The 16,640-nt window shown below is 35.7% G+C and overlaps 1 protein-coding gene across 2 annotated transcripts in view; it reads right to left on the reverse strand.

Annotated features, from left to right (window-relative positions):
* Positions 1 to 16,640, reverse strand: part of SNTG1 (syntrophin gamma 1) — a 339,484-nt gene that overhangs the window by 18,481 nt on the left and 304,363 nt on the right. For both annotated transcript variants that reach the window (XM_071553118.1, XM_071553119.1), the window contains exons 15-16: positions 14,816 to 14,968; positions 9,662 to 9,754 (exon numbers count right to left, since the gene is read on the reverse strand). In XM_071553118.1, coding sequence (XP_071409219.1) covers positions 9,662 to 9,754; positions 14,816 to 14,968 — 246 coding nt within the window. The remainder of the gene's footprint in view (positions 1 to 9,661; positions 9,755 to 14,815; positions 14,969 to 16,640) is intronic.

The following is a 16,640-nucleotide window of genomic DNA, read 5'->3' on the forward strand; positions in this document are numbered from 1 at the left end:
CCTAGTGTGGTTGCAGAAAATCAGACATAATTAATCCATGTTTTGGGAAATGCACTGCAAAAAGACAATTTTTTAACAAATACAGTATGTAACATGCATAAAATTGAAAGCAACCAATAACATATAAATTCTTTCCTAATTATTATTCATAGATTGCTTAGGCTGGTTTTTTTTTGCATTTTATACAATTTAATAAAATTAACTTCAAAGAATACCAGAATGCAATGAAAACAAATAAACAGTGCAGACAAGCTGACAAATTAGATTTACAACTTCTCTTGAGATGCTATTAAATTATTGTAATAAGAAATCATCAAACAGCAAAATCCTGTACTCACTGAAATTAATAGAATTTTTTAATCCTGTGACATATCTGGGACCAAGATTCTCCACCAATACTTTTTAATGAGAAATATTTTATTTATAAGTAATCATCCAGGACTCATTTGTTCTAGTCTTTGCAACCAAATTACTGCCTATTATCTTCTGCTAGTGTTATTTTGCTATAATTACCCAAGGATGCTTTCTGTCTGCATATTTTTATAGTTGGGACATAAAAGCAATGTAAATGACACATGGAAGAAAAGCTGTTGACTTCTATACCTGCAATACTTTGCTGATGTTTCCCATGGTCATACAAATAAAGAAAATGATCTTGTTTCTATTCTTAGCACTAGTGCTAAATCTAGAACACATATTATGCAGGAACCCTAGAAAATACTTTTCCATCCATATTATGTCAGTTTGCTACTAATTCCCAGAATCCTGGACTAAACCACATACAATTTTGATGAGATGACATCAGACAAAATCCCTTGTCATCTAAATAATGGCAGAAGAAATGTGGGAATACATCATAATTCGTTTAGGCTATGACTGGGAATGTTAGGGTTTTTGCTTTGTTTTGTGTCCGGGAGTTGTTTTACCCTAAAAAGAGACTGGATTACCAAAAAAATTAGAGAATAAATAGTGACTGTATTTTTACTTACCATGCTTTAAGGAATATGCATAGAAATGTGAGTGTCTGACAAGTCCATGGCTCTGTGATAGCTATATGATTTAGGATGGGTATAGAGGGCATTATGCATTGGCACTAGGAAAGAAAAGCTGTGTTCTGGCAACATAGAAATGTCCAAGAAGAACAGACTTAATTGGTGTCCTATGATTTCAGTGATGAACTACCTTCAATGTATTATTTAACAATCTTACCTCTTCTGTATTGGTACATGCACCGTGGACCAAACCTGTTCTTGCAGAAAGACTATTTATACTTAACAGACTTGTGCAGTAGTGTTTGCACCACATACTGCAATTGCATCATTCTACTTGCCAGTGAAGCCACTTGAGGAGTGGCTGAGGTCACTTGGCTTGTTCAGCTGAAGAAGAAAAGACAGGGGCAACATCACAGCAGTCTACAGCTCCCTCATGGGAAGAAGAGGACGTGCAAGCACCTTTCTTATCTGTCTGGTGACCAGTGAATGAACCCAAAGGAATGGCATGAAGCAGTGTCAGGGGAGGTTTAGGTTGGATATTAGGAAGACATTCTTCACCCAGAGGGTGGCTGGTTACTGTAACAGGCTCCCCAGGGAAGTGGCCACAGCACCAAGCCGGACAGAGTTCAAGAACCATTTAGACAGTTCTCTCAGGCACATGGTATGATTCTTGGGGCTGTCCTGTGCAGGGCCAGCAATTGAACTTTGATGATTTTTGTGGATCCTTTGCACTTCAGGATATTCTATGACTCTATGAAATACAGGTTTTCTTTATACTTTCCACTGACATGAATTATACAGATTTTACTGTTGTAATAGCAAAAGAAGTTTGGCCTTCAGTAGGATGCTTAGAAAAAACTTGAAAGAATCTGTCAGTGTTTTATAACTATGAGATAGCTACATCTCAGACCACCAGTAAATGGTGGTGTAAATAAAGAAACCATCTTTATTAAAGAAAGGATGTCAGAGGTCTCTTCTCTAATTCTAGTTTCTGCAAACCCCTTTGCTGTATTTTCCTTTGAATTTCAAAAAGCTGTAGCTGTACTTTTTCAACATTGTCTCCTTTTTCTTGATACTCTAACTGATTGAATTATTGTTCCTTTTAGGTTGAAGGCAATTTTTTATATGATATATATTACAGAATTTTGCTAAACTTCAATGGGCACCTTTCAAGCTAATGCTGTTTGTCTTACGACAAAAAAATATGCAATACTCCTACAAGTCAAACTAAATCAAGAGCAGATGCCTTGTAGGTTCTTGTTTTCAAGAATAAAAGTAATTGGGTCTTCAGACACCTGGGATACACCTTAATTTGTCTGTTTGTCTCATAGCTAATTGAGAAAGATTGCATTCTTGCAAAGTGACGCTTTTTCCAGACTTATTGCAGCAGTAGGGAACTGAGTAGGATTAAGATCTTGTTCATGCTTGGTTCTACTGTGTTACAAATCTCTGGAGAGTGCCTTACTACAAAAGAATTATGGTCCAAGGCAATTTCCTTTGTCAACTGCTGCAGCTTTATAACTGTAAAGGGAAGGACAGGGGAGGACACAGAAGATAAAGAACAAAAATGAGACAAAGGAAAAAAGCAAGAAAGTCAGCCCTTATAAAATAACTGTTCTTGTACCTTGCTGAAATTATATAGAATGCTAAAAGACTACAGTTTATTTGCTTGGCACTGATAGACGACCTACCAACATTTGTTTCTAGCCACAGAACATAAAATTGTATGAACTATGCTTTATGGCTTATATTAAAGTTGCAGTAACTATTTGTTCAGCATTTCAACTTTGAAGCATGGAAAAAATATTTTTTTCACAAGAGTTACATCATTAAATCTCGGTCTTGAAGTGAGCCCAGTTTCCTCCTGCCTTTTCTATTAATGAACTTTGGGAAACAAGAGGGTTTTGCATGCTGTTTTATTGCAATATGTTGTACATGTATTAGTTGTATAAAGAGACAGACCATAAGGTATGTATTCCTGGAAAACATGGAGTTTTTTCCTAAAGAAATTAAAATAACTACTGCTCTGTGTGATTGATTAGTCTTTCAGTATGAAAAACAAATTGAATATATTTGCAATGCTATTTATCAGAATACAATGTATTCTCTTTTTTGATGATGCGTACTAGATTTCTGCAAGAGAACAGAGGACAGGTACACTCAGCTTTGTTGATATGAGCCTCATGGGCCACTACGGAGTTTTTTGTTACTTTGTTCTAGCACCACCACATAATTCAGCAGTACCTTAATTTATTTTCAGTCCTATGAGGGATGATTTTTTTAGCTTCTGACAAATATATATTTTTGACCACTGGTTTATTGAGCAGTAAATGTGATGGGATACAGTCATAGTTTCACCCCAATCCAGAAAAAGGGCTGCAAGCAGGACCCTGGCAACTACCGGCCTGACAGCCTGACCTCCGTGCCTGGCAGGGTTATGGAGCAGTTCATCCTGAGTGCAATCACACAGCACCTTCAGGGTGGACAAGGGATTAGACCCAGCCAGCATGGGTTTAGGAGGGGCAGGTCCTGTCTGACCAACACGATCTCTTTTTACGATCAAGTGACCCACCTCATGGATGAGGGGAAGGCTGTGGATGTGGTTTATCTGGACTTCAGCAAGGTTTTTGACACTGTCTCCCATAATATACTCCTGAAAAAGCTGGTAGCCCATGGCTTGGACAAGTGTACCCTCTCCTGGATTAGGAGCTGGCTGGAGGGTCGGGCCCAGAGAGTGCTGGTGAACGGAGCTGCATCCAGCTGGCGGCCAGTCACTAGTGGTGTTCCCCAGGGGTCTGTATTGGGTCCAGTCCTGTTTAACATCTTTATTGATGATTTAGATGAGGGGATTGAGTCCATCATCAGCAAATTTGCTGATGACACCAAGTTGGGAGGGAGTGTCCACCTGCTGGAAGGCAGGAGGGCTCTGCAGAGGGATCTGGATAGACTTGAGAGATGGGCTGATTCCAATGGGATGAAGTTCAATAAGGCCAAGTGTCAGGTCCTGCACTTTGGCCACAACAACCCCATGCAGCGCTACAGGCTGGGCACAGAGTGGCTGGAGAGCAGCCAGGCAGAAAGGGACCTTGGAGTACTAACTGACAGGAAGCTCAACATGAGCCAACAGTGTGCCCAGGTGGCCAAGAAGGCCAATGGGATTCTGGCCTGTATCAAAAATAGCATGGCCAGCAGGACCAGGGAAGTGATCCTTCCCTTGTACTCTGCGTTGGTGAGGCCACACCTTGAGTACTGTGTTCAGTTCTGGGTCCCTCAGTTCAGAAAGGATATTGAGGTGCTGGAGCGGGTCCAGAGAAGAGCAACAAGGCTGGTGAAGGGACTGGAGCACAAGCCCTATGGGGAGAGGCTGAGGGAGTTGGGGTTGTTTAGCCTGGAGAAGAGGAGGCTCAGAGGTGACCTCATCACTGTCTATAACTACCCGAAGGGAAGTTCTAGCCAGGTGGGGGTTGGTCTCTTCTCCCAGGCACTCAGCAATAGGACAAGGGGGCACGGGCTCAAGCTCTGCCAGGGGAAATTTAAGTTGGATATCAGAAAAAAATTCTTTACAGAGTAATCAGGCATTGGAATGGTCTGCCCAGAGAGGTGGTGGATTCACCATGCCTGGAGATTTTTAAACACAGACTGGATGTGGCGCTGAGTGCCATGAACTAGTAAATGGACTAGAGTTGGACCAAGGGTTGGACTCCATGATCTCAGAGGTCTTTTCCAACCCAATTGATTCTATTCTATGATTCTATGATTCTATAGTTTTTTGCACAGGTAGGTATATTCCAAGGTATATTCACACAAACATATATATATGCATTATGTGTAGAACTTAAGATACAAATATGCAAATTATAAAAATCAATTTTGATGAATATGTCATTATAAACAGAAACATATATAACATACATGTTTATGTATATTCACCCATATGCTTTAAGTGTAGTAATTTTTTTGTTGTTAGAAAAACATTAAAAATAAGTAATTCAATGTCACTTGAGTAAGAAGTTTTCTACTTTCAGAATAATAGTTCAATGATCTTCTATACGTCTTGTTATTCTGTATAATCTCTCAGTCTCCATACTTAATTCTAAAGGTGATTATATTGGCTGCAAAACCTTATTTATAAATGCTTATCATAATATGTGTATCTCCATACCTAACAAAAATTGTCCACAAAAGAGTTACATTTGTTCACTAAATCATTGATGTATATATGCTAGCTAATGTTAAACAATCTTAGGACCTGAACTGTTGTGCTGTAATTGTGCAGGACTTTGAAAAAATGTTTTCTGCAGCAGACATTGATAAATAATGGTGCAAAAATGACCTAGGGTATAATTTAGCTTATAACTTGTAAGACCAAGTTAGATCAAACTAACCTTTGCTTAATTTTTAGAATTTACATAATTTAAAAACAAACAAACAAAACAGCCTACGAAACAGCTCAAATAAAAAATTATGTTTGGCATAGATACTGTATAGTAAGACACCTTGTAGTGCAAGGATTAACTAAACAGAATCTGGAAAACATGATTAGGCAGCCAAGAGAAAGGAAAATATCTAAATGATATTCACAAAGATAGCTAAAATCACTTGTCATAGAGCACCAGCAAGGAAGAAAGAGGAAGTCCATTAAGAAGATGTTATTCGACATCTTGTGCCTCAAATAAAGCAAATTAAATTGCATTAAAGCTGATGGACATCTTGTTTGTAGGAAGTCCTCAGTGGAAGAGATCCTATGGGGAAACTACCTACTGATCTGATTTAAACTTCCATATATGCCAAACAGAAAGCAGGTGACCTTTTGATTCCAGGTATGTAACTAAACATTATCAAACATTGGCCAGTATCTGCTTTGCCTGTATGTCACAGTTTGTTTTCATAACATACATCATTAGCAAGAAAGAAAGACAATCCCTTCCACTGGAGCATTGGCTCTGGAAAGTGCTACAGAAGAACAAGGGCACAAATATACTTGTTACTACTTTTTAATGTTCAGGGAGAAAAAAATTATTTTGTGTTAAACATTATATTTGGTATTTTACAAACTGTTTACCTGAATTAAGAAATTATTTTCTGAAATGTTGGAAGAATCTTATTTAACTAGGCAGTCTTTCTTCTTTCAGGGAATCACAATGGTTTGTTTTAAACAACAATTACAATAGAGAAACATACCAAATGCTTTAAATGACAAAGTACTCTTTCCTCTAAGAGCTATCAGTCAGAAAATGAATAAAAGAGAGCAGAGAATATGCAGCAGAAACAGCTATGATTTAAGTCAGAGCTGTTATAATCACATCACAGTACAGATTTGTTCTGAATAATTCAGCTTAATAATTTGTGTACTCATATTTATCATCGGTCTGTGTAGACACAGAAACAATGTTTTTATCTAATTATGATGTGTTTGACTTGAAATATATTTAGCACAGATGACAGTTTTTAATCACTAATTTTAACTTACAGAGTTAAGCATTACATAAAGATTAAATGATAATAAGAAAGAAAACAAGCCACACAGGGTTGCATAGCTTTTGTCTGGAAACAATTAAGAATAATGAAAGCCATTACCATCTATAAACTTCTTCATGAAAGTTGGTAGTGAGTTTGGGGTTTAGAATGTTTGTGAATTATTGACTGCAATTTGTCAGGCATGTTGGACAAAACCTATAAACCTACTTGGGAAAAACAATTTAAATATTGTTGCATTGCTTACATAACTGGAATATTTGAATAGCTGAATAACTGTCAAAATAATCAGTTAAAGAACTTAGCTTCCTTCGCTTCAGTTTATTTGTGATTATGCACTTTTAAAGACACTTCACGGTCAATTCCTTAGTGATTAGGAGAGAAAACTTAAATTACCATGCTAAGGATCAGATTGAAATTGCTTGAAGATTTATTGAAGACCCCACTGCCACAAAATATAAGACAGTACTTCTCAGGTGTTTCCAGAAACTATTTTGTTTCAGAAACTACTTTGTTTCTGAAGATCTTAGTGTTTTGGGAAACAGGTAAGTGTCATAAATAAATAATAAAGCATTTAATGATATCCATTAGATCTCTCATCCAAGTATGTGTTCAAGACATTGTTTGAATTCATCGAAACATTTCGAATTTGCAATGTTATTCTGTGAGAAGTGAGAAACACACTGAATGAACAGTTCAATAAGAAAAAGAGCTCTGAAGTCTACAGAATATGGCCCCGAGTTTAGCTCTACCCAAAAAACAGTGGCTGAATTTGGTATGAGTAGTGCAAAATAACAGAAGTGAACATGTACAAGAGGAGGACCACTAAGATGATGAGAGAGCTGGAGCTGAAGACAGGATGAGACTTGGGCTGTTCAGGCTGGAGAAGAGAAGGCTGTAGGGAAATCTTATTGCTGCCTTTCAGCTCTTAAAGGGGGCTTATATGAAAGAGTGAGAAAGAGTTTTCACCAAGGCCTACAGTGACAGGGCAAGGGACAATGTTTCTAAACTAGAAGATACAGTTTAGACTGGACAGAAGGGAGACATTTTTTATGATGACAGTGGTGAGTCAGGTTACCCCAAGAAGCTGTAGATACCCAGTTGATGAAAGTGAAAAGATATTAGTTCGTTCTGATTTTTCAAATACAGATTGTAAAACATCATAGAACATATAAAGAAATTTAAGTTGGATATCCGAAAAAAATTCTTTCCAGAGAGAGTAATCAGGCATTGAAATGGCCTGCCCAGAGAGGTGGTGGATTCACCATCCCTGGAGATTTTTAAACGCAGATTGGATGTGGCACTGAGTGCCATGATCTAGTAAATGGACTGGAGTTGGACCAAGGGTTGGACTTGATGATCCCGGAGGTCTTTTCCAAACCAATGAATTGTATGATTCTAGGATTGTATAGACATCAGTTACACATGTCATCATCATTACGGGAATATCTGAATAAATTTTTGGCTAAGAGAGTTACAGCTTTCATTTTTCCACAAAATGATGGAGTCTAGGTAATACCTTTCCTGTTTAGTCACTCATTAAAATGTGGTTGACACACTTAGAACAGATTTGATACAAGTTTTGCCCCTATGGCTTGTTTGACAATTTTAACTATAGTGGTCACTTGGCAAGAGATTATGCTGTTTTCTACTGTATTGTTTTTTCCTCTTCTAATGCAGTTGCCATCCTTATCTCACACTGCCTAATGCCTGATTACCTAACAAAACAACATTTTTTCTTTTTATTCATAGTGGTGTTTATGCTTTTTTTCTAACATACAATACAATACATACAAAACAAGGAGTAATGGGTTATAACTGAAAGGGGGGAAATTTAGGTTAAATATGTAGAAGAAATTTACTGGGAAGGTGGTGACGCAATGGAACAGGTTGCTCAGAGAAGCTGTGGATGCCTCATCCTTGGCAGTGTCCAAGACCAGGCTGGATGGGGGCTTTGACCAACCTGGTCTAGTGGAAGGTTGGTACTAGATGATCTTTAAGGTCCCTTCCAACCCAAACCAGTCAATGATTCAATAATATTATACGTATTATAAGTGTTATATATATAAAATATTATTGGAGACGGGAAAATTTTGAGGTTTTTTTTACTGTGCCACTGTGTTTTAATTGTGTTGTGCTGGTTTTTTGCGTAAGACCTCCTAAACTCATAGCTGCATTTCACTGATGAATCATTCAAGATTATTTGCTTAATAAAGAGAAACATACATACATGAGTATTTTGATTTCAAATTCACCAGTCCTTTAGCAAATGAATGGTAGAATGGAGTGGGAAGAATACAAAGGTTTCAGATTAGCAGAGTAATGTGATGGGAAGGGTTTATTTAAGATGGAGCATAGGAGCATATTCTGGAGTCAAAAGGGCATTTTCAGCAATTGCTGGTGACAATGTTGCAGCCTCCCAAAGAAAAACAAGTACTGAAGAGAATAACTCAGAAGAAGGACTGCACATTCTCACATAACAGCAGGGCCAAGTAGCAGTAAAGCCTGCTTATATTTTAGTACTTGCTAGCAATTAGTGCAATTGTCAACATACTCAGGCTCTCAATGATTTTACTGAGATTTGGACTTGCAATAATATCATCTGGAAACTGATGCCATACTATTCACTGGATAAAGCAAAATCTTTCATCAGTTGTACTGAGCTTTTTTAAGGATGACAGGAAAAGCTGTTGGGTGAGACATGCAGACTACGGTTGATTTATCTTTTTACAGACATCTGAACAAAAATATCTAAAACATAAACTGGGAGTTGCTGTAACAGCACACACTCCCACCCATGAAACAAGAGAAGAGAATGGAAGGTTATTTTCAAAACTCATAGATCAGCTTGAAACCAAGAAGATTATTTCTTCTCAAAACCAAGGACACAACAGCAAAAAATCTTCAAACTCAATCAGTGTGGGCTTTCATATGAAGTTAAAGAGTCAAGATCTGATGCTTGTTTCAGATGGATATTGGTATTTATTTTTCCATAACAGGCACTTAAAGAATACAACTTCTCACATAATTAAAAATCAGTCCTGAATTTAAACTAAAGCATGAGAGATTTGACAAGCAATGATTTGTTTCTATAACAAAGAGAAGGACATTTTAAGGATGCACTAATTATCTCAAAATATTATTTTATAAAAAGGAATAATAATAGTTTATGGAAACAAGTCTTAGAACTTTACCTTTGTGGCAGCATCAAAACAGACAAAGCCCATGCTAAAGTCGATGGTAAGTCCCATAAGATGACTCTCCAAAACACAGGCATATGTCTTGCACTGTAAAAGAAAAAAACAGAGAAAGTAGTTACCACAGAACGCATTTCTTACAATACTTTCTAGGACCACTATTTCTGCCTCTTTATTCTAATGTTTATATTTAAAAAAAATATTATCAGAAATGAGTAATTTGTGTGCAAATATGTTAATTTATTGCCAGTGTATTTCAAACCAAAGATTTTTGTCAGTGATGAAGTTGCTTAAGTAATGTGAAGAGGTGTTGTATCCATTAGAGAAAAAATGAAACAGAATTGCCTCAGTGGCTTACAAACGACAAGTGCTAAAAGAGAAGTTTTACGATTTTCAAATCTTACTTGCTTTTCAGAACCAGTAGCAACTTTTAACATTAATATATTCCTTTTAGCTTTTTAAGGAAAAATAAATGCATATGTAAAATATCTCCTTGGTATGCTGTTTATTGTGGTTCTATATTGACCTAATCTCATTGAAAAAGGTAATATTTCATGCAATTTAGCAATTCATGTAATCATATGAAATAGATTTTTGCTTCAGTGGACCAATATATCTCAAAGGTTTCTATGAGAAACCTTGAAATCCTGAAATGACTTTATCATTCTACAATTTTTAAATTTATACATCTATTTATTTCCATAACATCACACACATGCCATGAGAGATCTATTAAAATAATTTTCAGGATCAAAACTGTTGCTGAGCTTGGAAGCTGACTTCAGGTACAAAATTACAGACTTGTATTTTTCATTACTAAATATGTAAAAAAAACTTAAAACATTTCCAAATCTGATGCAATTTCTTTAAAGTAACCATTCTTATTTTATAGACATTTTACTCCCCCATATAAATTAAATACCATTATATTTTTCAAAAATTGCTGTAGCCACTAAAAAATATGAAACAGGGACAGACTCCCCTGACCTATAATGTGTCAGAGAATCAAAATACAAATTGTAAACATAGGAATAATGTGAGTTACTAAATTGCCAATATTATAAAAGTACCTATGATTATTTTTTGTATTTTGATTATCAATGATAAATCACATGCCTTCACTTATATATTCTTTGGGAGGGCTCTTTGGATTCTAAATGGTCTTCCCCAGAACACAAGAAGTTGAAGGGCACATTAACAGTTTCTAACAGTTGAAATAGACACTGCAATGAAGGAAAATTGAAAATTTCACAGCTAGCATTCTTATTAGCAAATAAAAGTGGACCTTTTTTCTTAGATCAGCTACATCATAAAACGACTATGAATATATAAAGTTTGATTGTAAATCAGTGCTAGCAAAAGAGAAGAGGATATTGTCTTTGGCACCATCTCATTAGTACAAGAGAAGAGTGTAAAGTAATATATTTCATAGTTACTTATAGTTAATGAATTCACATATGCAAAAATCTTCAGGTTTTTCATGCAAAGTAAAAAATGTAGAGTTTTGATGAATTGTCTTGAAACTTCTTACATGATGCAAACTACATTTTTATTTGTAAACCTCTAAGATCTGGGACAGACTTAGAGCCTCTACTGGAAATTAAATTTGGCCAGGAGACAGTATATGAGACTTAAAATACATATTGCCATCTAAAGTCATCTAAGTGGGTACCTCTACACTAGAGGTCAACCTACAGTGTGCACTGCAGCACCATGCTGAGATGGCACAGCTACCTCTGCTTAAGCATGACACTGAGCCTAGTCTAATTAGCCCCACTGGGTAGTTAAGATTTATGAGAAACAGGACATACCAGCCTTGGTTCAAGGCTGCACTGAAAACCCAAACAGTTTCCTAGTTTGAAGGTTCTTTCTTTAAAAGGCAGTGCACAGTTTGTGGAGAAATATCGTCTAGTTCAGCACAGTGCAGTTATTTCTAGGAAGAAACTGCAAACCACCAGTAGCAGCTGATGCTTTACTTGTAAGTAAGATCATTCTGTGCCCTCAGACCATGTATTTCATGATGTTCAAAACAGTTCAGAGAAACAAAAATTTGAGAATAACAAAAAGATCTCTGGACAGTGAAATTTTCATTTCTTTGGAGAAGAATGTCTCTTAGCTAATGCATGTGTTGTATGCACTTGCACATGATTCCGGTCACAAGTCAGAGTAGGAATGTGAACTTTCAGACACTAGTTAACTCTGTTAAGATTTTTCTCATCTTCATTTTCTTTAATCTGCCTTTTTATCCAGACATTTGTAGAAAAAAAAATGGCAGAAATTTTTACCAGGATACATGACAAGTTAAGATTCCTTTTATATTTAACAAACATGTTAAAACCTTGAAAGTAACTATTATAAATATATACTGTGGATGTTTGGCTCTCGTTGCTTATTTCTCACTTAGAGATCATGAAAACTGTATCAAAACTGAAGCATCCTTCTCTGAAAAGAAGCAAAATTTGTTTCAGCACTCATTTTTTGTTCTCTCACAGAATACAGAGTCTTAAGTTTGGGTTATGTTTAATTCAATGGATCAGGCAGGGGTTGAAGGAGACAACTCAGAGTTGTTCCTTAGATTCTATTTCCTCAATACGCACCGTTTAAATTGTGAGCTTAGTTTAAGCTATCTCTGAAGCTGAAGAAAACCGTACTATAAATCTAAGATTTAATTCAGACTTTCAAAATCAGATTCAACTTCAGTGGAGGCAAATGTTAAAGTACTGCAACATAAAACAGCTTAAATAATAATCCTTATATTAGAAAAAAACCAACAACTACAATACAAGCAAGGACAGCAATAAAAAAAATCACAATGTAAGAGATGAAAATTTTAGTTTAAAGTAGTATGAACAAAAAGGGAATGTGAGAGTCGCATATAATTGCACATCGTTATGCAAGCTATCTCAGATTCTTCATACAACAATGCTGTGGTAGCAAGGAAAAAGGATCTTCAATTCAAATAATTTTTTTTCTTTTAATAGGTAATTAGGAAAATAGATTAGTATCACTTACTAAACAAAACTAACTAAAGGGCAACTGTAACACACCAAAATGACACCATTACATTATTGTATACGTTCTCAAATTATTATCAGCTTGACTGTATCTGCTCTAATAAATTTCTTTTCTAAAATACCCAAAATTATATATTTATAATGAGGCATTTAAAAATATTTCAGTGCATTACATCTTCCTTGGAATTAGATCAGAATAGGGCCCTGATTAATCCCCTGTGGAGGTTAATGTCAATTTATAGTCACTGAGTAACTATTATTATTTGTACAATTATAGAAGCATTGAATAATTTTAAAAGGTAGTTTTAAACTGCAGTTATACTTTGAAAATCATATGATTTTACTGTCAGGCAAACTTGCACACAGCTGAATTATCATTCACATTATATATGAATATTCATATATCATTGCATAAACCACAATTTTAGTAAAAGTATACAATTGATACTTTAATTTTCAACCTATCACCTTTTTTCTCATAGACCAATGAAAGACCTTGGAAACACATTATGTCATCAGGTTTTATCTGCATCTTCAACTTGGTAGATGAAAGCAGAAATACATTGAATATAGAAAGAAAAATAAGGAGGCCAAACCCAGTTATATTAAAAAGTATTCTACTTTTCTTTTTTTCAAATCGAGATAGAGGAAAAAAGAAAAATGTTAAAATAATGAGTTCCATAATAATAATAAGCTATCATGAGAAAACCCTTTGTCTGCCTTCACAGATTTGTTATATAATCAATCCATCAATCAGTCTCAGGAAATCATTATTTTGAGTTCTTAATTCCTACTCTTGAACATCAGGAGAGAGAAAAGAAAGGTGCAAAAATTAAGATTAATCTTAGGTAAGATTATTAGGGAAATTATTTTGTGGAAGGACAATAGAAATTTTGAATAAATGTTAATTCTAAAACCCAAAAGAAATATCTAAACTAGGAATGTTAGAGTATGAATCAGTATTAGAGTAGAACAAATGGGAAGCGGCTTCTGGGCTAAAAATTATTCAAGAAAAATGCCATATATTCTTTTACTGATGGCACAATACTGCTTCTGTAAACTATGTTGCAGATAGTTATAGAAGGTAAAAGAATTTTCTCTAAAATAAAACACAGTGTATGAAATCAAGAGAAAAGCTGAACTTCTCCAACTCCTCCTCCAGCATAGGTAATATGCATTAAAACTGACAGCAGTGTAGTCTTTCCAAAATGGATCATCATTAGTATATACTAATTCAGTCTGTCTACATGTAGTGGTTAATTGGTCAGAAAAGGGCTAATATAAAACGAAGTAACAATTTGTCTGAATAAAAACATGTCAGTGCTTGCATTCCCAGGAGGACAACGGAAATGCACGAGCACAGGCTAATATGTGAACATTACTATAGGGGTGTATAACTCATGGTAACATCAACTAAAGCTGATCTAACCACATGTATATTTTATGATTAGAACACCAATACATCAGCTAGGATCAGGTGAGTTATAATTGTGGCATTTTTTTTCTTCTACTTTAAGTCAAAAATCCTGACTTTTTGGTCATGTGCAAAAAACAAAGTTATTTTTAAACAATCTCATATGCAATTTCCTAAAAAAAATCACTAGTAATTAGCACCTGAATGTCATCCATCTTTATTGTCATATGACAATTGAGAAAATACACAAGAAACAAAAAATGTGAGACAAAAGAATAGTCTATCTGAGGCACAATTTTGTTCATTCTTGTAACCAGGGAGTACTTCATTCAGTGTACTCTTATTCCTGGGATTAGTTCCTGCAAGGTTCTCTTGTGAAATCCAGTAGCAAATAAGGTAGTATGTAAGACAGTAAGAATAGCTAAACAGCTGGTTTTTGTTCCTGATCTATAAATTGTTTTTCCTCATTTGTCCATGAACTTCAGTTAACAAATATGTACCATCAAGTCATAAGAACTCAAAGATGGTATTTGAGGTGATCTCTTTTGAACATTAGATTGCAAGCTGCTTTGGAACATCAAAGGTTTGTTATGCAATTACTTACATAAAGTAATAATTTGAGAGCTGCAGGAGGTCAGAAAATTTCTTAAATTGCATTATTATTTCATATAAGCCTAATTTGTTAATGTACCCAAAGGTGATGACTATGACAGTTGTTCTCACCTGTATCCGTTCAACTTCTAAAAAAGTTGCTGTTTGGAATGCTTTTTCCCATAATGTTAGGTCAGACTCCAGTTCCACAGAAAAGTAAAGATCTTCTCCACATTCAGACTGGACACTGAAGCAATGTTTCCGCCGGTCCAGTAGATCACTGTCCTGATGAAAACCTGAAGTTATATAATCTGGCACACATCAATTAATATTTTTAATTGCAAATATCTATGCCTCAAACCCAGCATTTTTAAATGTCACTTCTAATGACAGCAGTAACTACCGATAACTGAGGAACTGAAAATTAGGGTTTTGGTCTAAACACTAATATTTCCATGAATTCAAAAGAGGACACCTATATTCAGAATAATACAGAACAGCACAGCATATCTCTGGAACAACTCTGAATATTTCAATAAATCGATTCTCAAAAGTGTTATCATCTATACACTTTTAGATTAGATAAATTTTAGGAAAGGTGTCCACTTTCTATTCACATGAGCAACACAAACATCAGCTCCTCCAACCTTTTTAACTCACCCACCCTACTCTGGAACTCTGGTGAAAGAAAGCAAGAGATTTATTTTAAGCAGTATGAAAAGTCCATCTGTCCTATTTTCCCTACAGAGGGTAGACAAAACAAGTTCACATTTCTTGTGGCTTAAAAAAATTCAGCTTAGAATTCATCTATAAATGGACACTTCCAGTAGAGACTACAGTGACTGCCAGTGGTTATGTTGCTGGCTTTGGACTTGGAAGAGAAAGTTAGTTTTGGCTTTACTTTCAACATAACACCACACAGTGGATACCAGATTACAAATATTTAATAGTCAATAATTGCTTGCATTTGTAATTGGTACTAAACCGAGGATTAAGAAAGTTTATCAGAAAATCCATTCACTAAGATCAGTAAAGGAGAGTCATGAGACAGTATTGCCTTCTAATTAGACACAACTTGAATAGACCAAGGAGAGCATAACCAGCTGACACAAGCTGGAAGAGCACCTCACATTGTTCAAGTCATCTCTCCCTGAGGCAGAGAACCAGGAACCTAAAGCTGACTGAGAGCAGAAATATATAAAACAGGAGCCTGTCTGAAACTATTACTCTCAGTCATACAAGGAGGAGACCGTAAACACTACTTTCCCCTTTCTATTCCTTCAGTAGATATGTGACAGACCTTTTCAAGAAAGCCAGTACAGCATTCACACATGAATGGATCTGGTTCAAAACTACTTTACAATCTCTTGTAAGCTGTGGAGGCAAAATACCCTCTCTCTGCAATCCCTATGACAAAAATAATTTACTAGGATTTTAAAATTGCCAGTCACTGCGGAATAATCTCCTTCCTTACTTCTATAAAGTCCTAAGCTTAGTAGCTCAATAGCATTAAGTCATGTATGAAAAAAATCAGCACAAACACAGGCTGTTCAATCTTTAAAATGGTTTCCAAAGAAATTAATATTCTCATAGATTTTTCTTCCAGATGTTTTGAGGGCTGTGTAGTTGACCCAGTTCGACACAGCTCAAAAATAGCCTAGTCCTATGACAAAAACTTATGTCTTTTTTGGTTTCTTTTTTTCTCCATTTTTAATTTTCCCTTTCCACTCAAGACCTTCCACTAAAACAGAGGTGTCAGTTCTGCTTACAGTATGTTCTCACCAGCATTCAAAAGAGAGCTTATAATGTGTAGGTTGTTGTTGATGACATCTATGCTCTATTGCACATAAAGCCTCAAAGCGCACAGAGCAGCAGCACTGTGACAAATGTTTAAACTTGTGGATATGTGCAGCAACTTAAAACTTAGAATCATAGAACAGCTTCGATTAGAAGAGAC

Source organism: Pithys albifrons, chromosome 4 (assembly GCF_047495875.1).
Source record: "Pithys albifrons albifrons isolate INPA30051 chromosome 4, PitAlb_v1, whole genome shotgun sequence".
NCBI lineage: Eukaryota > Metazoa > Chordata > Aves > Passeriformes > Thamnophilidae > Pithys > Pithys albifrons.